Source organism: Agelaius phoeniceus, chromosome 30 (assembly GCF_051311805.1).
Source record: "Agelaius phoeniceus isolate bAgePho1 chromosome 30, bAgePho1.hap1, whole genome shotgun sequence".
NCBI lineage: Eukaryota > Metazoa > Chordata > Aves > Passeriformes > Icteridae > Agelaius > Agelaius phoeniceus.
Window position 1 is genome coordinate 3,792,597 of NC_135294.1, and position 23,131 is coordinate 3,815,727.

At 58.2% G+C, this 23,131-nt stretch overlaps 2 protein-coding genes, 1 long non-coding RNA gene and 1 other non-coding gene across 5 annotated transcripts; 2 read left to right on the forward strand and 2 right to left on the reverse strand.

The window, feature by feature from the left end:
* Nucleotides 1–1,096: 1,096 nt before the first annotated feature.
* MAK16 (MAK16 homolog) lies at nt 1,097–9,979 on the forward strand. The gene is made up of 10 exons (XM_054650597.2): nt 1,097–1,252; nt 2,066–2,115; nt 2,897–3,006; nt 3,863–3,927; nt 4,967–5,118; nt 6,439–6,493; nt 7,633–7,707; nt 8,904–9,020; nt 9,135–9,191; nt 9,420–9,979. Exons 1-10 carry the CDS (start codon nt 1,238–1,240, stop codon nt 9,606–9,608), a joined length of 885 nt encoding a protein of 294 aa, XP_054506572.1. The 5' UTR covers nt 1,097–1,237; the 3' UTR covers nt 9,609–9,979.
* LOC143696166 (uncharacterized) lies at nt 6,960–7,461 on the reverse strand. The gene is made up of 3 exons (XR_013185592.1): nt 7,326–7,461; nt 7,092–7,130; nt 6,960–7,032 (listed from the first exon to the last, which is right to left on the reverse strand). It is a non-coding gene; the product is annotated as an uncharacterized LOC143696166 (long non-coding RNA).
* Nucleotides 9,980–10,807: 828 nt separating the features above from the next.
* On the reverse strand, nt 10,808–18,454 carry TTI2 (TELO2 interacting protein 2). Of its 2 annotated transcripts, XM_054650654.2 has the most exons (7): nt 17,577–18,448; nt 16,249–16,435; nt 15,231–15,323; nt 14,798–14,982; nt 13,211–13,354; nt 12,385–12,547; nt 10,808–10,940 (listed from the first exon to the last, which is right to left on the reverse strand). In XM_054650654.2, exons 1-7 carry the CDS (start codon nt 18,152–18,154, stop codon nt 10,860–10,862), a joined length of 1,431 nt encoding a protein of 476 aa, XP_054506629.2. In that variant the 5' UTR covers nt 18,155–18,448; the 3' UTR covers nt 10,808–10,859. The 2 variants fall into 2 exon arrangements, with proteins under 2 accessions (XP_054506629.2, XP_077047788.1); XM_077191673.1 differs by lacking the exons at nt 10,808–10,940; nt 12,385–12,547 and adding an exon at nt 12,566–12,844 and having other exon boundaries at nt 17,577–18,454.
* A 263-nt stretch (nt 18,455–18,717) lies between these two features.
* On the forward strand, nt 18,718–18,811 carry LOC129131793 (small nucleolar RNA U13). The gene has a single exon (XR_008535737.1). It is a non-coding gene; the product is annotated as a small nucleolar RNA U13 (small nucleolar RNA).
* The last annotated feature ends 4,320 nt before the right edge of the window (nt 18,812–23,131 follow it).

The following is a 23,131-nucleotide window of genomic DNA, read 5'->3' on the forward strand; positions in this document are numbered from 1 at the left end:
AAAGCTTGCTTTCATTTCAATCTCACTTATAGTTTCTATATTCTCAAAATCTTTTGCCAGACAATCATATTTATGAAGCTTTCCTGTTTCATCTTCCCCAACAGCCTCGGTTTGGGCTTTGAAAGGGATTCACGGAGCCAAGTGTCAGAAGTTTAGGAAAACAGGAATGATGGAAGGACAGAGAGAGCCCCACTGCAAAACCTCGCCAGGCCTGGGGGATTTTCCAGCTCTGCCAGGGAGGAGCCGGCCTGGAAAAGGCAGGGAGAGCATCCCAGGGCAGGAGAGAGCCCCGAGGTCAGGAGGGACCAAAACCTGCGGGTGCCAACATCCCCAGAGCTCAGAAATCCCGAGACAGGTGCCCTGATCCAGGCGGGAATCCCGGTGTTCTGAAATCCCGGGAATCCTGGGCCAGGTGCCCCATCCCAGCAGGAATTTCGGTGCTCAGGATTCCCAGGCCGGGTGCCCCCATCCTGGCAGGAATCCCGGGTTGGGTGCCTGATCCCGGCAGGAATTTTGATGCTTGGGAATCCCGAGCCATGTGCCCCATCCCGGCGGGATTCCCAGTGCCCGGTGCCTCATCCCTGCAGAATTCCCTGTTCCCTGTGCCCGATCCCGGCGGGATTCCCGGTGATCGGGAATTCCCGGTTCCCGATACCCATCCCCGCGGGGTTCCCGGTGTCCCGGAAGGGCTCAGCCCCGCCCGAGCCCGGAGCTCGGATCTCTGTTCCTGCTCCCCCGGCCCGGCCCCGCTGTCGCTCCCGGACACCGGCGAGGCTCCGGGGACACCCGCGGGGCCGGGGCCGCTCCTCCCCTCGCTGCCGACGGGAAGCGCAAATCCCGGTGCGAGCAGTGCTCGGCGCGGCGGCAGCGGCTCCACGCTCCCAGCCGGGTGCCGGGGTAAGAACATTTTCCTCTTTTCCTCTGCTCCGCACGGCAGGGAAAGGGGACAGGTTAAACTGTGGGTCTTTATTGCCTGTCTCCCTCAGCGTCTCTTTGAGCGAGACTTTGTGGGCTCTTCGCCCTGAGGGGGCGCGGCCGCCATGACAGCGCGGCCCGCCCTCCTTCCCGCCCTTTTCCCCTCCCTCAGGGCCGCCGCTCTCGCGAGACTTGGAGCGCCCCGCCCTTTCCTGTAATGGCGGCGCCCTAGACCGCGCGGCCGGGACCCTCACCGCCGTCAGTGCCCGCTGTCACCGCCACCGCCGTCTGTGTCACCGCCGCCACCTCTGTCACCGCCACCATGCATTCCGACGATGTGAGTCCCACCGTTCTTTCGGCCCCGTGTCAAACGTCCGCCCCGCTGCCGGGCCCGGCCGTGCGCCCGCCTCACGTGGCCGGGGATCCCCTGTGTGTCCCCAGCGCGGCTGTGGCTCCGGGGGCACCGGGGGTCCCCTGTGTGTCCCCAGCGCGGCTGTGGCTCCGGGGGCACCGGGAGTGTGAATGGGGACTTGGCAGCAGCACTCGTGCTGTGCCCGGGCGCTGTCCCTGCCGGCGGACACCGAGCAAACCCCAATGTTTGTGGGGTGTCCCCCGTCAGTTGCCGGAGCTGGCAGGGACACGCGGGTGAGGGGTGTCACGGTGTTTCATCATGTTAAGGTATTTGATGGTGCTGGGAGGTCGATTAGGGCGTCGTGGGTGATTTTCAGGATTTGATGGTTTTTACGAAGGTTGAGGGCCATTGGTTGTTTCTCTATGTGGATATGAGGATGATGAGGATGGATAAAGCGAATGATCCTAAGTAAGCTTTGATTAGGCTGGAGTGGAGGGTGGTGGCAGCTTTGGTTGCTCTTAGTTGCAGCTTGGCTGGTCCTTCTGGGCTTAGTATTTTGTATCAGGAGAGCTCAATTAGGTGAGAGGCAATGTTTTGTCCTCTGTTGAGGAAGTTAGTTATGCTTAGGCGGTGGATTAAAGGGTTAAAGTATCCTAGGAGAAGTTTGAGAGAGGAGTTTGCTTTGAAATTTCTAGGGCTAAAGTGCTGCCTAGGGCTGTTATTTTCATGGAAAGTGGTTGTTGGAGGGGTTTTTGTGGGGATGATAAATGAAGTCACCTCTGTTTGTGTCCCCTGCAGGTTGTCTGGAGCATGCTGGGGAACAGGCAGTTCTGCTCCTACAAGATGACGTGAGTTTGGGGGGACACGGTGGGGTGGGGGCTTTGGGGGACCCAGCAGGGACATGCTCGGGTACCCCCTAAAGTGTTGTTATTTCTAGAGTCCCATACATCATACAACACCTGATACTGTTGTTATCAGACTTCTGAAATCCCATAATGCTGTTATCAGATTACTAAAGTCCCATACTGTTGTTACCAGATTTCTAAAGTCCCATACCGTTATTATCAGTTTTCTAAAGTCCCATACTGTTGTTACCAGATTTCTGAAGTCCCATAATGCTGTTATCAGATTACTAAAGTCCCATACTGTTGTTACCAGATTTCTAAAGTCCCATACTGTTGTTACCAGATTTCTGAAGTCCCATACTGTTGTTATCGGATTTCTGAAGTCCATACCTCCTCGGTGCATTCTTATGGCTGCAGATCTTCACAGCACAGACTCCTTTTACATGCTGTTCTCTCTCAGTTCAGGGCTCCTTCAAGGCTCTCCCTGACTGGCTAAACCACCCCCTTTTATCCCAGTTATCTTCATTAATCACAGCTGCAGCCCAATTAAGGACATGGCAGCTGCAGCCCATCAAGGACAACCAGGACCTCCCAGGGCAAAGCCTCTCCACAGATATTCAAGTACAAAACTTCTATTTTGCTAGGACTCAAAGGCCACCTCTCCTACACTAAAATGTCCCCTCTGTGCCACCACATGTGAGAGTCACAGAGGCTGGGGTGAGCTGTGGGAGCAGTGGGGTGTTCCTGCCCTCCCCTCATGGATTCCCTGTCCCGTTTTTTGCAGCACCAAAACGCAGAATTTCTGCAGGAACGAGTACAACCTGACGGGGCTGTGCAACCGCTCCTCCTGCCCGCTGGCCAACAGCCAGTACGCCACGGTCCGGGAGGAGAAAGGTGGGAGCAGGGATTCCTGCATGGAAAAGGGATCAGGCCTTGAAAAGGGAGGGGTTTGGAGTCCCCAGTCCTTGAGGTGCCATGGGAATGCTGGGATGTGGCACTGGGGATCGAAGTTTGGATTTGATCTTTTCCGGCCTGGATGGGGCTGGGATGCAGTGGGCAGGGAGGGGTGGGTGGTGCTGCCTGAGGGCAGCCTGGCTCTGGGGAGGGGCTCAGGGGGTTTGTTCCCTGTGAAAAACACCAAGCACTTGTTTTTAAAAATTTTTTTAAAAGTTTAATAGTAATAAAATGGTTATAAAAATAGTAATGTAATTACAGTAATAATAATTTGGACAATTAGGATTTAGGACAATATGAGACAATAAAAACAAAGAGTTACAGACAGTCCAGGTACCTGGGCAAAATAAGCCTGAAAAAGGACCCACATTAACAGAGGATTAACCCTTAAAACCAACAGCCTGTTGCATATTCATACACCTCATCCATGATGCAGAAATTCCATTCAAACACAGGATTCTGTCTGGGCAGTGTCAGCTTCTTCCTCTGAATCCTAACACGAGCGAGGCAGGAAGAAGTTCATTTCTCCTGATAATGGAGCAATAAATTCTCTTTCTCTGAAAGATTCAGGTGTCCTGTGGCTGCTATCTCACTGCAAGTCCTTTCTTTAAAAAAGTATCTTACATAGCATAGTTTTCATTTTAACCTTATGTAATAACCTATAACTATATTTAACACACTACTTAAGAGAATTCATACAGCATCACTTTCTAACACAACACAGACAATATTCATTTGAATATTTGTGAACAGCCAGGTATAAAACAGGCATTTTCCACCTCCCCTGTTTCCCCAGGTCGCTGTTACCTCTACATGAAGACCATCGAGCGGGCGGCGTTTCCCCGGCGCCTCTGGGAACGGGTGAGCTCGGGGACACAGCAGGGACAGCAGCCCTGGGGTGCCCACAGAGGGCAGGGAGGCTGTTCCAGGGGAGGGACAGGGTGGGCAGCAGCAGGAATTTCTCCATGGAAAGGCTGCTCAGGCATGGAACTGTGGTGGTGTTCTCAGGGCTCTCAGGATGAGGGAAGGGATGAGGATCTTGACTCCCATGTTTCAGAAGGCTGATTTATTATTTTATGATTTATATTATATTAAAAGAAAAATATATATTAAAAGAAGAGAAGAAAGGATTTCATCAGAAGGCTTGCAAGGAATAGAAAGGAATGATAATAAAATCTTGTGACTGACCAGAGAGTCTGAGACAGCTGGGCTGTGATTGACTATTAATTAGAAACCAATCAAAGATGCACCCGTTGCATTCCACAGCAGCAGATAATTATTGTTTACATTTCATTTCTGATGCATCTCAGCTTCCCAGGAGAAAAAGTCCTAATGAAAAGATTTTTCATAAAATATGTCCATGGCATAGAACTGTCCTTGTCGAGGCAGTCACGACCACAAGCAGTCTCAGATGGCAACTCTTTATTATTGAACATGGCTGACCTTTCATACACTTCTAATTGTTTATACTTCTTCTACCCTAGCTATTGGCCACAATAAATAATCAACATAACACCATTGGTGAAAAGTTACAGTGGCTTCAGCTAACTTTCTAAAAATACTTCATCCAGCTGCAAAGTTCTCTTCTTATCTTTCTTCAGTTCCTCACTCCTCTTGTCTCCTTGGTTCCAGCCTTGGAGAGAGAGAGCTCCTTGTCAGCTTCTTCTTGCTCCTTTGGCTGACAGGCCTGCTGTCAGCCCCTTCCACATGGCACTGCCCAGGGAGGTTTGGAATCCCCATCCTGGGGCTGGCACTCAGTGTTCGGGGATGGGGACAAGGTGGGGACCACCCTGGATGGCTTTTCCTTAACAATCCCGTGATTCTGGGGGCCATGCAGCCCCTCCCCAAACGTCCCTTTTTTGTCCTGCTCTGTCACCCAGCCCTTCCCCTGTCCCTGCAGGTGCTGCTGAGCAAGAACTACGAGAAGGCTCTGGAGGAGATCGATGAGAACCTCATCTACTGGCCCCGCTTCATCCGGCACAAGTGCAAGCAGAGGTTCACCAAGATCACGCAGTACCTGATCCGCATCCGCAAGCTGACCCTCAAGAGGCAGTAAGGGACACGGCAGGGACCATGGCAGTGACCTCTGGTGGCTTCTGGAGAGCCACTGCCCCTCTCCTGAGCTGCTGGTGCTGCTGGGACATGGAGCTGGTCCCGTTTTCCTGAGGGGTTTAGATGGATCTGACATGGATGAGCTGCAGGAATGCAGGGTAGAAATGCCCTGAGGGATTGTCCTGAGCTGGAGGGACCCACAAGACCCCCAAAAAACCCCACCTGTGCATCCCTGGCTGCAGGACTGCAGGGTAGAAATGCACTGAGGGAATGTCCTGAGCTGGAGGGACCCACAAGGCCCTGAAAAACCCCACCTGTGCATCCCTGGCTGCAGGAATGCAGTGTAGAAATGCACTGAGGGAATGTCCTGAGCTGGAGGGACCCACAAGGCCCTGAAAAACCCCACCTGTGCATCCCTGACTGCAGTGTAGAAATGCACTGAGGGAATGTCCTGAGCTGGAGGGACCCACAAGACCCCCAAAAAACCCCACCTGTGCATCCCTGGCTGCAGGAATGCAGTGTAGAAATGCACTGAGGGAATGTCCTGAGCTGGAGGGACCCACAGGGTCCCCAAAACAACCCCACCTGTGCATCCCTGACTGCAGTGTAGAAATGCACTGAGGGAATGTCCTGAGCTGAGGGACCCACAAGGCCCCCAAAACAACCCCACCTGTGCATCCCTGACTGCAGTGTAGAAATGCACTGAGGGAATGTCCTGAGCTGAGGGACCCACAAGACCCCAAAAAAACCCCACCTGTGCATCCCTGGCTGCAGTGTAGAAATGCACTGAGGGATTGTCCTGAGCTGGAGGGACCCACAGGGTCCCCAAAAAAACCCCACCTGTGCATCCCTGGCTGCAGGAGTGCAGTGTAGAAATGCACTGAGGGATTGTCCTGAACTGAGGGACACCCAGGGGTCATTGATCCCAACTCCTGGCCCTGCACAGACCCCCAACAACCCCACTGTGCATCCCTGGGGGCAGTGTCCATCTTGGAGCTCTGGCAGCCCCTGGGCCATGCCCATTCCCTGGGGGCAGTGCCCAGCACCCTCTGGGGGAAGAATCTTCCCCTAAAATCCAGCCTGAGCCTGCCCTGCCCCAGCTCCAGCCATTCCCTGTCACACAGAGCCGAGATCAGAGCTGTCCCTCGGGAGGAGCTGCTCCTCCTGTGGCCCCTCCAGACCCTTCCCCATCCTTTGGATGCTCTCTACCAGCTTTAGATCTTCCTTATCCCGAGGCACCCCCACCTCAGGAGGTTTGGAATGTGCAGCTGCTGCTGGTGCTGCCTGCCAGGGCTGTGACGTTCCCTGTTCTCCCTGCAGGAGGAAACTCGTCCCGCTGCGCAGGAAGATCGAGAGGCGCGAGAACAGGCGGGAGGTAACGAGTGCCATGTGTCACCTTGAGTGCCATGTGTCACCTTGAGTGCCCTGTGTCACCTCGAGTGCCCCGTGTCACCTCGAGTGCCCCTGTGTCACCTCAAGTGCCCCTGTGTCACCTTGAGTGCCCCGTGTCACCTTGAGTGCCCTGTGTCACCTCGTGCCACTGCCCCTGTGTCACCTTGAGTGCCCTGTGTCACCTTGAGTGCCCCGTGTCACCTCGTGCCACTGCCCCTGTGTCACCTTGAGTGCCCCTGTGTCACCTCGAGTGCCCCGTGTCACCTTGTGCCACTGCCCCTGTGTCACCTCGAGTGCCCTGTGTCACCTCGAGTGCCCCGTGTCACCTCGTGCCACCGCCCTTGTGTCACCTCGTGCCACTGCCCCTGTGTCACCTTGAGTGCCCTGTGTCACCTCGAGTGCCCCGTGTCACCTCGAGTGCCCTGTGTCACCTCGTGCCACTGCCCCTGTGTCACCTCGAGTGCCCCTGTCTCACCTTGTGCCACTGCCTGTGTCACCTCGAGTGCCACTGCCCTGTGTCACCTCAAGTGCCCCTGTGTCACCTCGAGTGCCCTGTGTCACCTCAAGTGCCCCTGTGTCACCTCAAGTGCCCCTGTGTCACCTCGAGTGCCCCGTGTCACCTTGAGTGCCCTGTGTCACCTTGTGCCACTGCCCTGTGTCACCTCGTGCCACTGCCCCTGTGTCGCCTCGAGTGCCCTGTGTCACCTCGAGTGCCCCGTGTCACCTCGTGCCACTGCCCCCGTGTCACCTCGTGCCTCTGGCCCTGTGTCACCTTGTGCCACTGCCCCCGTGTCACCTCGAGTGCCCTGTGTCACCTTGAGTGCCCCGTGTCACCTCGTGCCACTGCCCTTGTGTCACCTTGTGCCACTGCCCCTGTGTCACCTCGAGTGCCCTGTGTCACCTCGTGCCACTGCCCCTGTGTCACCTCGAGTGCCCTGTGTCACCTTGAGTGCCCCGTGTCACCTCGTGCCACTGCCCCCGTGTCACCTTGTGCCACTGCCCCTGTGTCACCTCGTGCCACTGCCCCCGTGTCACCTCGTGCCACTGCCCCCGTGTCACCTCGTGCCACTGCTGCTGTCCCCACTGTCCCTGGCGCTCACCCAGCTGCTCTGTGTTCCCCAGGAGAAAGCCCTGATCGCTGCCCAGCTGGACAACGCCATCGAGAAGGAGCTGCTGGAAAGGCTGAAGCAGGACACGGTGAGGGAGCTGCCCTGGGGGATGCCTGGCTCCCCAAAACACAGGGAACCCCAAAACATGAGGGCTCCCCTATTGTGCACAGGGAGCCCCAAAACACGAGGGCTCCCCAAAACATGAGGGCTGCTCCCCTGTTTGGTGCACAGGGAGCCCCAAAACATGAAGACTCCCCTCTTGTGCACATGCAGCCCCAAAACATGAGGGCTGCCCTCCTGCTCTCTGCACAGGGAGCCCCAAAACACGAGGGCTCCCCAAAACACAGTGAGTCCCAAAACATGAAGACTCCCCTCTTGTGCAAAGGGAGCCCCCAAACATGAGGGCTTCCCAAAACACAGGGAGCCCCAAAACACGAAGGCTCCCCTCCTGTCCTGTGCACAGGGAGCCCCAAAACATGAGGGCTCCCCAAAACATGAGGGCTGCCCTCTTCTCCAGTACACAAGGAGCCCAAAAACATGAGGGTTCCCCAAAACACAGGGAGCCCTAAAACACGAGGGCTCCCCTCTTGTGCACAGGGAGCCCCAAAACACAAGGGCTCCCCAAAACACGGGAGCTCCAAAAGACAAGGACTCCCCAAAACATAGGGCTCCCCAAAACACGAGGGCTCCCCCAAAACACAAGAGCTCCCCTCCTGTAATGTGCACAGGGCTCCCCAAAACACGAGGGCTCCCCCATACACAAGGGCTCCCCTCCTGTTCTGTGCACAGGGACCCCCAGAACATAAGGGCTCCCCAAAACACAGGGAGCTCCAAAAGACAAGGACTCCCCAAAACATAGGGAGCCCCCAAACACGAGGGTTCCCCCAAAACACGAGGGTTCCCCCCAAACACGAGGGCTCCCCAAAACACGAGGGCTCCCCCAAACACAAGGGCTCCCCCCAAACATGAGGGCTGCCCTCCTGTTATGTGCACAGGGCTCCCCAAAACACGAGGGTTCCCCCAAAACACGAGGGCTCCCCAAACATGAGGGTTCTCCCCAAACACGAGGGCTCCCCAAAACACGAGGGCTCCCCCAAACACAAGGGCTCCCCCCAAACACGAGGGCTCCCCTCCTGTGCTGTGCAGGAGCGTGGGCTCAGAGCTGGGAAGGGGCTGATCCACACCTCAGTCTGATGCTGCCCCATGCAGGCTGTCAGTGCCCCCCAGCCCAAAGTGCATCTTCCTCCTCCTGTGGCTCATGGAAAATGCCAATTTTCCTTTCAGTATGGAGACATTTACAACTTCCCCATCCACGCCTTTGACAAGGCCCTGCAGCAGCAAGATGCAGAGAGCGAGAGCGAGTCGGATGCAGAGAGGGAAGAAGATGAGGATGATGATGAGGTAAAGCTTCCAGCCCTGCTGTGGTGCTGAGCTGGGCTGAGAACAACTCAGAAGAGCCTTTTGGTGGCTCTTCCCTGACACTGCAGTGCTCAGTCCCTGCTCTGTTCCTTGCAGGACGTGGATAAAAGGGAGTTTGTGGAAGCAGAGGACAGCGAGCTCAGCGACTTTGAGGTGGGTGAAGCACCAGGGCCCAACTGAGGCTGAGCTGCAGGGGCACCTCCACCCCTGGGTGCCTCTGGGGAGGGGTAAGAGGCAGCAAAATCAGCTGTGGAAGAGAATTGTGCAGTGGGAGCCCAGCCCAGCTCTGAGTGGGATCGTAAGGAGGTGATTTTGGGGAAGGAGGAGGTTTAATTACACAACCTGCCCTGACATCACTCTGCTCACTCAATTCTTCCTCAGGACATGGATAAACTGGAGACAAGCAGTGAAGAGGAGCAGGAAGAGGAGGAAGAAGAGGAGGAGAAAGCCTCCCACTCCAAATCTAAAGGGAAAACGCCCCTGAAGGGCCCAGCCAGGAGAAAACGTCCCCACATCGAGATAGAGTACGAGGAGGAGACAGAGCCCAGCACCAAGACAAAAACAGCCTGAGCCCTCCTGATCCCATTTGGTACTGACTGAACTCCAGATGTGCCTCCAGAGTGTGACTGCAGCATCTGTCACCCACCTCCCACCCCTCACAGGAGCCTGGTTTGATACTCCACACATGTTCTGGGGTCTGTGCCCCGAGCCCAGGCAGCTGCAGTGAGTTTGTACAATGGGTGAAGCCCAGCTCAAAGGAACATCTCCCACCTCCCTCCTCTGCAACCTCAAAAAGCTGAGCCCAGCCTCTGCTCCAGGAAGGGCCCTGCTGCTCCCTGTAAGGCTGGGGAAAGCTCAGCTGTGTCTGGGGGAGGTGTAGGGCTCAGAGGTGGGACAAGAACGACAGAACTTTGAATAAAACCAAGAATTTTATTGTACAAAAGCAGCTGAGCAGTGTCAGACACCTCAGGTGCTCTCCTGCAGCCTGTTCTCCTCACAGGTGCTGTGCAGCCCTGCCAGCAGCACCTGCAGGGAGCAGAGCAGCACTGCCAGAGCCCTGGCACAGAGCCCAAGCCAAGCCTTGGGTACCAGGCCCGGGGCCATCCCTGTGCTCCCACCCCTCAGGGAGGTGGGCACGGCCCCAGGTGCAGCTCCCAGACCCCTTTGGGAAGGTGGGCACAGCCCCAGGTGCAGCTCCCACCCCTCAGGGAGGTGGGCACAGCCCCAGGTGCAGCTCCCACCCCTCAGGCAGGTGGGCACAGCCCCAGGTACAGCTCCCAGACCCTCAGGAAGGTGGGCACAGCCCCAGGTGCAGCTCCCACCCCTCAGGAAGGTGTGCAGTGCCCCAGGTGCAGCTCCCACCCCTCAGGAAGGTGGGCACGGCCCCAGGTGCAGCTCCCACCCCTCAGGAAGGTGGGCACGGCCCCAGGTGCAGCTCCCAGACCCCTTTGGGAAGGTGGGCACAGCCCCAGGTGCAGCTCCCACCCCTCAGGCAGGTGTGCAGTGCCCCAGGTGCAGCTCCCACCCCTCAGGAAGGTGGGCACAGCCCCAGGTGCAGCTCCCACCCCTCAGGAAGGTGGGCACAGCCCCAGGTGCAGCTCCCACCCCTCAGGAAGGTGGGCAGAGCCCAGGTGCAGCTCCCACCCCTTTGGGAAGGTGGGCACGGCCCCAGGTGCAGCTCCCACCCCTTTGGGAAGGTGGGCACAGCCCAGGTGCCCCTGTCCCCTCTGTCTGGTGTAGGGCTCACAGGTGGGACAGAAGGACAGAACTTTAAATAAACACAATATTTTTATTGTACAAAATTGAGCAGTGTCAGACACCTCAGGTGCTCTCCTGCACCTTCCTGAAGCACTCCTGCAGCCTCTTCTCCTCACAGCTGCTGTGCAGCCCTGCCAGCAGCACCTGCAGGGAGCAGAGCAGCACTGCCAGAGCCCTGGCACTGATGGTGCCACCCAGCCCACACTGAGCCCATCCAGCAACAGCTCCTGAGTCCCTCAGCACCGCTGCTGGGGAGGGGGGACCCAAACTCCTGCTGGGCTGAGGGGGAAGAGGGGCCTGGAAGCCACCAAAGGGCCCTGAGAGCCACCAAGGGGCCCTGAGAGCCACCAAGGAGCTCTGGCAGCCACCAAGGGGCTCTGAGAGCCACCAGGGAGCCCTGAGAGCCACCAAGGGGCTCTGAGAGCTACCAGGGAGCCCTGGCAGCCACCAAGGGGCCCTGAGAGCCACCAGGGAGCCCTGGCAGCCACCAGGGAGCCCTGAGAGCCTCCAGGGAGCCCTGAGAGCCAACAAGGGAGCCCTGAGAGCCACCAAGGGGCCCTGAGAGCCACCAAGGGGCCCTGAGAGCCACCAAGGAGCTCTGGCAGCCACCAAGGGGCTCTGAGAGCCACCAGGGAGCCCTGAGAGCCACCAAGGGGCTCTGAGAGCTACCAGGGAGCCCTGGCAGCCACCAAGGGGCCCTGAGAGCCACCAGGGAGCCCTGAGAGCCACCAAGGGGCTCTGAGAGCTACCAGGGAGCCCTGGCAGCCACCAAGGGGCCCTGAGAGCCACCAGGGAGCCCTGGCAGCCACCAGGGAGCCCTGAGAGCCTCCAGGGAGCCCTGAGAGCCAACAAGGGAGCCCTGAGAGCCACCAAGGGGCTCTGAGAGCCACCAAGGGAGCCCTGAGAGCCACCAAGGGGCTCTGAGAGCCACCAGGGAGCCCTGACAGCCACCAGGGAGCCCTGAGAGCCAACAAGGGGCCCTGAGAGCCTCCAGGGAGCTCTGAGAGCCACCAAGGAGCTCTGAGAGCCACCAAGGGGCCCTGAGAGCCACCAAGGGGCCCTGAGAGCCACCAGGGAGCTCTGAGAGCCAACAAGGGGCCCTGGCAGCCACCAGGGAGCCCTGAGAGCCACCAGGGAGCCCTGAGAGCCACCAGGGAGCCCTGAGAGCCACCAAGGGGCCCTGAGAGTCACCAAGGGGCCCTGAGAGCCACCAAGGGGCTCTCACAGCCACCAGGGAGCCCTGGCTCGCCTTGACCTGGCCCTGACAGCCCCAGGGAGCCCTGAAAGCCACCAAGGAGCCCTGGCCCACCTTGCCCTGTCCCCAGCAGCCCCAGGGAGCCCTGGCTCACCTTGACCTGGCCCTGACAGCCCCAGGGAGCCCTGGCTCACCTTGCCCTGTCCCCAGCAGCCCCAGGGAGCCCTGGCTCACCTTGCCCTGGCCCTGACAGCCCCAGGGAGCCCTGGCTCACCTTGACCTGGCCTGGCAGCCCCAGGGAGCCCTGGCTCACCTTGCCCTGTCCCCAGCAGCCCCAGGGAGCCCTGGCTCACCTTGCCCTGTCCCCAGCAGCCCCAGGGAGCCCTGGCTCACCTTGACCTGGCCCTGGCAGCAGTGGTCCAGCAGGATGAGGCACTGGGTGGCCCCGTGCAGCAGAGCAGCCCTGACAGGCTCAGGGGTCGGGCCCTGATCGCTGTGAACGTCCCAGAGCAGCCTCAGCAGGGCCTTGAGGAGCACAGGGAGCCTGCAGGGCATCCTGCAAGGGAAAGAGCTCATCCCAAAGCCTCCCCAGGCAGGGACAGCACAGCCTGGGGCTGCTCTGGGGCAGGATTGCTGCCAGGACAGCCCTGGACAGGCAGGAATCAGGGATGGTGTTGGGGATGCTGGTAATGCACAAATGCAGCCCACAGCACAGGGTTTACTCCATGGTGGTGCAATTTATGCTTTTGGAACAGCACAAGTTGGGTCAAAATGAGGGCCCAGCTTAATTTTGGAGCCACGTTTTTCAATAATGCCAGTGGGACAATTTTCCCTCAGGATTTCAGGGCTTTTCCTGAAGAAAAAGTAACTTTGGGTTTTAAAGTGGGAAGATCCAGGGTAGGAATGAAACATTCATGTCAGGACAGGAATGAAATGATTTCAGGGCTTTTCCTGAAGTAACTTTGGGTTTTAAAGTGGGAAGATCCAGGGTAGGAATGAAACATTCATGTCAGGACAGGAATGAAATTATTTCAAGGCTTTTCCTGAAGTAACTTTGGGTTTTAAAATGGGAAGATTCAGGGTAGGAATGAAACATTCATGTCAGGACAGGAATGAAATGATTTCAGGGCTTTTCCTCAAGAAAAAGTAACTTTGGGTTTTAAAGTGGGAAGATCCAGGGTAGGAATGAAACATTCATGGCAGGACAGTTTTGTGGTACCTGGGCCAGGCGTGCTCTATGGTGCACTGCAGAGTCTGCAGGATTCCCAGCCTGGCCTCTTCCCCAGGCCCATCAGAGACCTCCAGGTAGCCCAGGATGACTCGTTCCAGCCTCTTCAGGTGCCTCACGATGAGGATGCCGAGTCTGGGAGCACAAACACACCCTGAGGAGGGGAGACAGATCCCCTGGATCCCAAAAACACACCCTGAGGGGGGAAGAATAATCCCCTGGATCCCAAAACACCCTGAGGAGGGAGGATTGATCCCCTGGATCTCAAAACACCCTGAGGAGGGAGGATTGATCCCCTGGATCCCAAACACACCCTGAGGAGGGAGGATTGATCCCCTGGATCCCAAACACACCCTGAGGAGGGAGGATTGATCCCCTAGATCCTAAAAACACCCTGAGGAAGGAGGATAATTCCCTGGATCCCAAAAACACACCCTGAGGGGGGAATAACCCTTGGATACCAAGCCCAGGGCCCATCCCTGTGCTCCCACCCCTTTGGGAAGGTGTGCAGTGCCCCAGGTGCAGCTCCCACCCCTTTGGGAAGGTGGGCACAGCCCCAGGTGCAGCTCCCACCCCTTTGGGAAGGTGGGCACAGCCCCAGGTGCAGCTCCCACCCCTCAGGCAGGTGGGCACAGCCCCAGGTGCAGCTCCCACCCCTCAGGCAGGTGTGCAGTGCCCCAGGTGCAGCTCCCACCCCTCAGGGAGGTGTGCAGTGCCCCAGGTGCAGCTCCCACCCCTCAGGAAGGTGGGCACGGCCCCAGGTGCAGCTCCCACCCCTTTGGGAAGGTGGGCACAGCCCCAGGTGCAGCTCCCACCCCTCAGGAAGGTGGGCACAGCCCCAGGTGCAGCTCCCACCCCTTTGGGAAGGTGGGCACAGCCCCGGGTGCAGCTCCCACCCCCTGGGGAAGGTGGGCACAGCCCCAGGTGCAGTTCCCACCCCTCAGGCAGGTGTGCAGTGCCCCAGGTGCAGCTCCCACCCCTCAGGAAGGTGGGCACGGCCCCAGGTGCAGCTCCCACCCCTCAGGAAGGTGGGCACAGCCCCAGGTGCAGCTCCCACCCCTCAGGAAGGTGGGCACAGCCCCAGGTGCAGCTCCCACCCCTCAGGCAGGTGGGCACAGCCCCAGGTGCAGCTCCCACCCCTCAGGCAGGTGTGCAGTGCCCCAGGTGCAGCTCCCACCCCTCAGGAAGGTGTGCAGTGCCCCAGGTGCAGCTCCCACCCCTCAGGAAGGTGTGCACAGCCCCGGGTGCAGCTCCCACCCCTCAGGCAGGTGTGCAGTGCCCCAGGTGCAGCTCCCACCCCTCAGGAAGGTGGGCACGGCCCCAGGTGCAGCTCCCACCCCTCAGGAAGGTGGGCACAGCCCCACGTGCAGCTCCCACCCCTCAGGAAGGTGTGCAGTGCCCCAGGTACAGCTCCCACCCCTCAGGAAGGTGGGCAGAGCCCAGGTACAGCTCCCACCCCTCAGGCAGGTGTGCAGTGCCCCAGGTGCAGCTCCCATCCCTCAGGCAGGTGGGCAGAGCCCAGGTGCAGCTCCCACCCCCTGGGGAAGCTGCTCAGGTGGCCCTGTCCCCGTGTCCCACCTGGTGACAAAGGCAGGCAGGCTCCCTGCGTAGACCCTGCGCAGCGCCAGCCGGTGCTCGGCCTCCATGTGGGTGAGCAGCAGCTGCAGCACCTGGTCCCAGGGGGAGGTGGCCCTGGGCTGGCCCTGGCGCCGCTGCCATCGCTCCAGCACGGGCAGCAGGTCCAGCAGGCACAGCAGCACCGCCTGGTTTGGGGACAGCGGGGACTCTGAGCTCCTGCTCTCTCCAAAGCACAACAACCCCAACCCCGTGGCTCAGCTGGGTGCTTCAAAGCTGTTCCCTGCCCACCTGGAACGGGCAGGAGGGAGCAGCTCCTCCCTCTGTGGTGTTTTCCCTGTTTGCTGTCACCAGGGGCAGGCTCAGCCTCCTGCCTGAACCTGAGGGGCTCCCTGCACCCCAGGGTCCCCCAAAGGCCAGGGCAGCCCCGTCCTACCTGGATGAGAGGAGCCTCCCGTGAGTAGAGGTGGTTGTAGAGGGCGTGGAAAACCACCTGGGCCCTGTTGAACTGGCACAGATCCGCTCCTGGCTGCAACAACAGAGAGCAGGACATCACTGCTGGGCAGCACAGGACCCTCAGCCCAGCCAGGAACTGCTGGAAATGCAGGTTAAACCTCCCAAAGCCTGGAGGAGTGTGAGGAAATGCAGGTTAAACCCTGCCATGGCCCTCCCAGAGTCTGGGGAACTGCAGGAAATGCAGGTTAAACCCTGCCATGGCCTTCCTGAAGCTTGGGAGGTGTGAAGAACTGCAGGAAATGCAGATTAAAGCCTGCCATGGCCTTCCCAAAGCCTGCAAGGTGTGAGGAACGGCTGGAAATGCAGGTTAAACTTCCCAAAGCCTGGAGGAGTGTGAGGAAATGCAGGTTAAACCCTGCCATGGCCTTCCCAAAGCCTGGGGAGTCTAGGGAACTGCAGGAAATGCAGGTTAAACCCTGCCATGGCCTTCCCAAAGCCTGCAAGGTGTGAGGAACGGCTGGAAATGCAGGTTAAACCCTGCCATGGCCTTCCCAGAGTCTGGGGAACTGCAGGAAATGCAGGTTAAACCCTGCCATGGCCTTCCCAAAGCCTGGGGAGTGTGGGGAACTGCAGGAAATGCAGATTAAACCCTGCCATGGCCCTCCCAGAGTCTGGGGAACTGCAGGAAATGCAGGTTAAACCCTGCCCTTCACCAGGAAGAGAAGTTAGGAACCTGACCCACAGGTGGAACTGTGTGAGGGCAGGGTCAGGCTGGATTTTAGGGACAGGTTCTCTCCCCAGAGGGTGCTGGGCACTGCCCAGGGAACGGGCACGGCCTCGAGGCTGCCCGAGCTCCAGGATGAGATGGTTGGGGGGGTCCGTGCAGGGCCAGGGCTGGGACTCGGGTCCCTGTGGGTCCCTCCCAGCTCAGGACATTCCGTGATCGCCCCTCCCGTCACACAGCGGCCGCAGGGGGCTCCACGCCCGCCCTTCCTCACCACGTTGAGGACGATGTGGTGCAGGCAGCGCACGCCCAGCACTTTGTTCTCCTCCTGGAAGTCGTCGGAGAGGAGCAGCGCGGGCGGCAGGACCCGCTCCAGGTGCGGGCACAGGCGGGGCCGGCTGACGCGGAGCAGGGACCAGGAGAACACGTCCTTGGAGGCAGGGTTACACTTCCAGGTGTCTCTGGAGAGACAGGCACAGCTCAGGGAACACGCAGTGCTCACTTCCCCTCCACTTGAGGCTCTCAGCTGGCGGCAAACCCTGACAATGATCCCCCAACACCTTCCTGTCAGCACCCAGGGATCCCTCAGGCTGTCCTGAGCAGCCCAGACCCTGCCAGGGGGCTCAGAGACCCCGGCACAGAGCCCAAAATGCCCCTGTGGGTTTGATTATGACCCATGGAGCAAATTACCAACCTTGTATGAAGATCAGCAAGCTACAACAGTTCAAGTAGAATATTAGTGCAGTTATTACGGGGTGGAAAAGTAGATTTTGGGGTTTTTGGTATGGGGGCTCAGGGGGCAAGATGGAGAGAACTGGGTGTGTCCAGCCTTTCTCCTTCTTCTTCTTGGCCTCCATCTTCTGCTGGGATGGTGGCACTTTGGGATTGGTTTAGAGTAGAAGCTCACTGTCTAACACAGATGATGGGTATTGGGAAGGAATTGTAAACATTGTACAGGTAGTTTTTAGTATAAAGACATAGCCCTGCCCTGGGGGCAGGCAGAGTGCCTGGAACTGTCCTGCTGGACGGACCTCGGCAGGGCAGGAGAAAATTTTTTATAGGTAAGATAAAATAAACAACCTTGAGACCGAGAAATGAAGAGCCCTGACTCATTCTTCAAGCACCAGGCTGGGAAAAGAGACTTTGGAACTTTTTTTGAGGTTACTCTGAGCAGCAGAGATCCCGACACCTTCCATTTGGAAAGCTCCTGGTTTCATACTTATCACCTCTTGAGTGTCAAATTTCCCAGTATTTCCCACAGACACCCTCCAACCATGCCACACTCTGCTCCCCACTCACTTGGTTAACTCCTGCTTCAGGAGCCCCATCACCTCTCTGAATCTTCCTTCCTCATCCCCCTCCTTTCCCCGCAGGAATTCCTCCACGGACCCGCAGCCTGGAGCAGCCGCTCCAGCAGCTCCTGAGCCACCACAGTGCTCATTTCCCCTCCACCTGAGGCTCTCAGCTGGCAGCAAACCCTGATAATCATCCCCCAACACCTTCCATTTGGAAAGCTCCTGGTTTCGTACTTATCATCTCTTGAGCCTCAGAAATTTCCCAATGTTTCCTATCCAAGCACGCCACACTCTGCTCCCCACTCACTTGGTTAACTCCTGCTTCAGGAGCCCCATCACCTCTCCGAATCTTCCTTCCTCATCCCCCTCCTTTCCCTGCAGGAATTCCTCCACGGACCCGCAGCCCGCAGTCCGGAGCAGCCGCTCCAGCACCTCCTGAGCCACCGCCCGACTCCTCGCCGTGGTCCAGGGCCTCTCCTCTTTGTGTGTGACAGCAAAGATGAACGCGTGTCCCAGCACCCGGCGCGGGATGGACCCCACCGGTGGCGACTCCTGGCTCCGGGCATCTTCCAGCTTCTGCAGGAGCAGCAGGAACGCGGCGCCAACGCGCTCCGCCCGCTCCGCCACGGCCGCTAACGCCGTGTCCCGGCCGGGCTGCTCGGCCCCGTCCCGCTCCCGTTGCGGCGGAGCCGCCAGCCCGCCCAGCGCCGCCGCCAGCCGGGCCAGCGCCGCGGCATCCGCCGCCTCCAGCAGCGCGCCCAGCTCCCGCAGCGCCCCGGGCCGCTCGCACAGCGCCCGCCCGGCCCGCAGCAGCGCCTGCTCGGCCGAGGGAGCGACAGGGCCCCGCTCCGGGCTCGGGCTGCGGCTGGTGCTGCTGGCGGCCATGGCCTCGCACGGGAACCGCGGGACCGGCCCGCCCTGGAACCGCGCTAGGGACACATCGCTGGGGGCAGCGGCGAACTGCGGGGAGAGGGGACCCCGGGACACCTCAGAGACCCCCGGGACACCTCGGAGACCCCCGAGATCCCTCAGAGACCCCCGAGCATCCCGGGATCCCTCACAGACCCCCGGGTTCTCCTCAGAGACCCTCAAGCACCCCCGGGATCCCTCACAAACCCCCCAGCACACCCAGTCCCATCACCGCGCCGCCGCCGCCCCCCGCACCACGCGCGCGTACTGTCGCAAAACCTCCCGCTTGCCGTAAAGCCGGCGGCGGGGAGGGCGTGGTTATGCGCGCATAAATTTGCATCTCTAATTTCCGACTGCGGAGCGCGGCAGAGCGGCCGTGCGGCGGTGCAAAGAGGACAAAACGGGAACGAGAGGGACGACAAAAACGGCTCAGAGGGGATAAACGAAAAACCCGGGAGAGCTGAGTGGGGCAGTGATGTCGCCGTGAGCGGCAGAGCAGTGGCGCGGTGGTAGGTTCGGGCGCGGCAGCCGTTTTGGCGATCCTTCCGGTTCATGGAAATGATGAATGGGAGTGGCACGCGCCTGCGTGATGTGTGCGCCCTGCGTTACGACGTTGCACAGTCCCATCTGACCGCCGGGGGGTCCTGACGTCACCATGACGTCATTTTATCGCCTGTATGGCAAGAACAGATAGTCGGCTGGCTAGGAATGTGTTAGAGGTGACGTCGCACCTGACGTCATCTGCTTACTGCATGCGCTGTCTGGTGATCAGCTGTCGCTGCTATGTCATCCCCACGCAACAACAAAACAAGTGAAATTCAATGGCGAGAAAAATGTCATGGGGTGTGTCATCCCCTCGGCATGTGAGGTGCCTGGTGATCGGGTCTGTGATGCCACTGCTACGTCATTCCCATACGTAAAAACCACCTAAATTCAATAGCTAGGAGATGTTATGGGTGTATGATGTCACTGCTGATGTCACCCATACTCCATGGGAGGTGCCTGGTGATCGGCTCTGTGACGTCACTGCTACATCATTCCCTTATGTCAAAACCAGTGAAATTCAGTAGTTAGGAGGATGTTATGGGGTGTGTGATGTCACTGCTGACATCATCCATACTCCATGTGAGGTGCCTGGTGATCGGCTCTGTGATGTCACTGCTACATCATTCCCTTATGTCAAAACAAGCGAAATTCAATAGGTAGGAAGATGTTATGGGATGTATGATGTCACCGCTGACGTCATCCATATGCCGTGTGAGGTGCCTGGTAATTGGCCCTGTGACATCACTGCTACGTCATTCCCACATGTCAAAACCATGAAATTCAATAGGTAGGAGGATGTTATGGGGTGCATGACGTCACTGCTGACGTCATCCCCTCAGCGGGTGAGGTGCTGGCGATTGGCTCTGTGACGTCACCGCCACGTCATCTCCTTCCCATGTCGATAATCCGTGGAAATGAGCAAATGAAGGGGGGCGTGCAAAGCCCCTGGGCTCTCTGTGATGTCACTGCTGATGTCACATTCTCCGGTACGTGTCAAAAATCATCGGGAATGGGCAAATCCAGGGGTGCGCCCTGATGTGGGCACAGCCTGGGGAGCGGCCGGCCCTGGAGGGGTCAGTGATGTCACTACTGACGTCATCATCTCTCAGATATGTGTAAAGAGGGGAAATTGGGAAGATTCGGGGGGTCCTGCCCTGATCTGGGCACAGTTTGGGGGCAGTTTGATGTATTTTGGGCACTTTGTCACCACCTTAAAGGGTCACAGCCAGCTGTGTCCCCTCCTTGGGGGGCTCAGCACCCCCTGGGGTCCCCTGGCCCATCCCTGCAGCACCCACAGCTCAGATGGGTTCAAAATCATCCATTTAAGAATTTTTTGGACACAAAACTGTACAATCCAGTTGGAATTCAGGACATCCCTGTCTGTCCTGGATTGCTCAAACCCCTGCCAGGGGGCTCAGAGACCCTGGCACAGAGCCCAAGACCCCTCTGGCTTTGATTTTAACCCATGGAAAAAATCACCAACCTTATATGAGGATCTGCAAGCCACGAAAGTCTAAATAGAATAATAATTAGTTTGTCATGGGGTGAAAAAGAGATTTTTTGGGGTTTTTAGAATGGGAGTTCAGGGGGCAAGATGGAGAGATCTGGGTGTGTCCAGCCTTTCTCCTTCTTCTTCTTGGCCTCCATCTTCTGGGTTATGTTGGCACTTTGGGATTGGTTTAGAGTAGAAGCTCAGTGTCTAACATAGGTGATAGGCATTGGGAAGGAATTGTAAATATTGTACAGGTAGTTTTTAGTATGAAAAGATAACTGAGGGTGTCAGTGTGCCTCTGTCTGTCCTGCTGGATGGACCTCGGCTGGACAGAGGAAGAATTTTATAGATAAGAAACAATAAACAACCTTGGGAATGAGAACAGAAGAGCTCTGACTCCTTCTTTGACTGCCGGGCTGGGAAAAGAGACTTGAACACATCCCGGGGTCCCTGTGAGCAGCAGAGATCCCCAGACAATCCCTGAGCCCCGTGGGGATCCCGGGGGGCTCCGGGGATACAAAAACAACTCAGTGCAGCCAAGGTGTCACCAGCCGGGGGCTGTGCACAAATCACAAACAGGACAGGACTGCTGGGAACGTGCCTTGAGCTGTTTGATTTTCCAGCATCAGCCTCATTCCATGGTTATGGCAATGGGAAGATGCCACCAGCTCACATCCCAGGCAGCAGACACAGAACTCAATGTTACAACTCACTTTATGAGTGTTTTGATCAATCCCACAAAGCAAAAGCACATTGACAGTAGTTCCATCCAACCACTATAAGCACAGGTACCTTTGGTTAAACAATGCTTGCTTATTTCAAATACAATCCCTGCTTGTGAGCCTTCAAACACAATGCACAGAGCTCCATTATTAAGCTTAGAACTCCCTAATATCTCTCTAGATAAACTTTTCTGTAGCTTAGGGAGTTATTCTAGACAAGTGTTAATACACAGACCACTGTTCTATTTGTCTTTGCTTTTCTACTTTTTAAATAATTTTTCTGCTGCCCAATCTCATGGCTGCTGCTTTAGCTCTGCTCACAGTTCTGCTGTCTCTGAGGCCTTTTGCAGCTTTCCCAAACCCCTCTGATTTTATGGATTCCCACACCAAGGGGGGAGGACGAGGATCCCGACCCTCACCCAGGGCTCAGCTTCCCGCCGGGAATTCCACAACGCGGACAAGGCCAAACCCAAACCGAGCCGTGGCCTTGGGGGTGAAATCCCAGACGGGAAACCGCGGATCCCTGCAGAGGGACTGGGGCAGGTGGGGTGGATCCCTGTGGATCCCTGTGGATCCCTATGGATCCCTGTGGATCCTGGTGGATCCCGGTGGATCCCTGTGGATCCTGCAGGTGCGATCCAGCCCCGGGGCTGCCTCTCCCAGCTCCCCCAGGAGGGTCCCGAGGCCGGCGCGGGGCGGTTTGAGGGGTTTGATGCACACGGGGCACAGGCAGCGAATCTCCCGCTGGGAATTCCCGCAATTCCTGTGGGCAGGAATGCAGGAATGGCGCTGGGAATTGGGGAATGGCGATTCCCAGTGGGAATTCCCAGCACCTGAGGGCAGAAATTTGGGAATGGTGCTGGGAATTGGGGAATGGTGATTCCTGGCGGGAATTCCCAGCACCTGAGGGCAGGAACGCGGGAATGGCGCTGGGAATTGCGGGAATGCTGATTTCCACTGGGAATTGCGAGGATGCCGGTTCCCACCGGGAATTCCCGCAATTCCTGCGGGCAGAAATTCGGGAATGCCGATTCCCACCGGGAATTGCAGCCACCTGCAGGCAGGAACGTGGGAATGCCAATTCCCACTGGGAAATGCAGGCAGCTGTGGGCAAGAATTGCGGGAATTCTGATTCCCGCCGGGAATTCCTGCAATTCCTGCGGGCAGAAATTCGGGAATACCCATTCCCACCGGGAATTGCAGCCACCTGCGGGCAGGAATGCAGGAATGCCGATTCCTGCCAGGAATTCCCAGCACCTGCGGGCAGGAACGTGGGAATGCTGATTCCCACTGGGAATTCCTGCAATTCCTGTGGGCAGAAATTTGGGAATGCTGATTTCTGCTGGGAATTCCTGCAATTCCTGTGGGCAGGAATTTGGGAACTCTGATTCCCGCCGGGAATTCCCAGCACCTGTGGGCAGGAACACGGGAATGCCACCGGGAATTGCGGGAATGCCGATTCCCACCAGGAATTCCCGGCACCTGCGGGCAGGAATGCGGGAATGCCGATTCCCGGCGGGAATTGCAGCCACCCGCGGCCAGGGATTCAGGAATGCGGATTCCCCGCGGGAATTGGCCGCTCCCACCGTGCTGGCACGGCAGCACCCCCAGCTCCTCCTGCAGCCCAAAATCCTCCAGGCAGACGGCGCAGCTCTGCCGTGGGAGGTGAGACGGCGGCTGAGGGCGGGCGTGAAACGCCACGGATCGGGAAATCCCGGGAATTTCCAGCCGGGAGCTCAGCCCGGTCCCCAGAGCACCCGCGGGGACGGGGATTCCCTCGGGATCCGAGCCCACGCATCCCGGGACAGCGCATCCCGGGCCTGTCCCGTGTCCTGGGGGTTATCCCGGGTCACCCCAGCTCCACCTCCATCCATTCCATGTCCCGAGGGTTATCCTGGTACATCCCAGCTCCATCTCCATCCATTCCATGTCCCGAGGGTTTTCCTGGTTCACCCCGGCTCCTTCCCTAGCCTGTCCCTCAGCTCAGGGAATGTGTCCCAAGGGTTATCCCGGGTCACCCCAGCTCCATCTCCATCCATTCCATGTCCCGAGGGTTATCCCGGTCCATCCCAGCTCCATCCCCAGCCAGACAGGCTGGGTAACACTGGCACTGCCAGCTCTGCTGGGGGACACTGGCACTGCCAGCCTGGCTCTGCCTCCCACCGGGAGCCCCCCTTTGTCCCCACTGATGGG

Excerpts from the sequence above, each read along its gene's own strand:
- MAK16 (XM_054650597.2), top strand. Across the intron at positions 2,116-2,896 it reads TTCTGCTCCTACAAGATGAC|CACCAAAACGCAGAATTTCT; the intron begins GTGAGTTTGGGG and ends CGTTTTTTGCAG. Across the intron at positions 3,007-3,862 it reads CACGGTCCGGGAGGAGAAAG|GTCGCTGTTACCTCTACATG; the intron begins GTGGGAGCAGGG and ends CTGTTTCCCCAG.
- TTI2 (XM_054650654.2), bottom strand. The coding sequence starts at position 18,154 with ATGGCCGCCAGCAGCACCAGCCGCAGCCCGAGCCCGGAGCGGGGCCCT. Across the intron at positions 16,436-17,576 it reads CTGAAGCAGGAGTTAACCAA|AGACACCTGGAAGTGTAACC; the intron begins GTGAGTGGGGAG and ends CTGTCTCTCCAG. Across the intron at positions 15,324-16,248 it reads ACCACATCGTCCTCAACGTG|CCAGGAGCGGATCTGTGCCA; the intron begins GTGAGGAAGGGC and ends CTGTTGTTGCAG.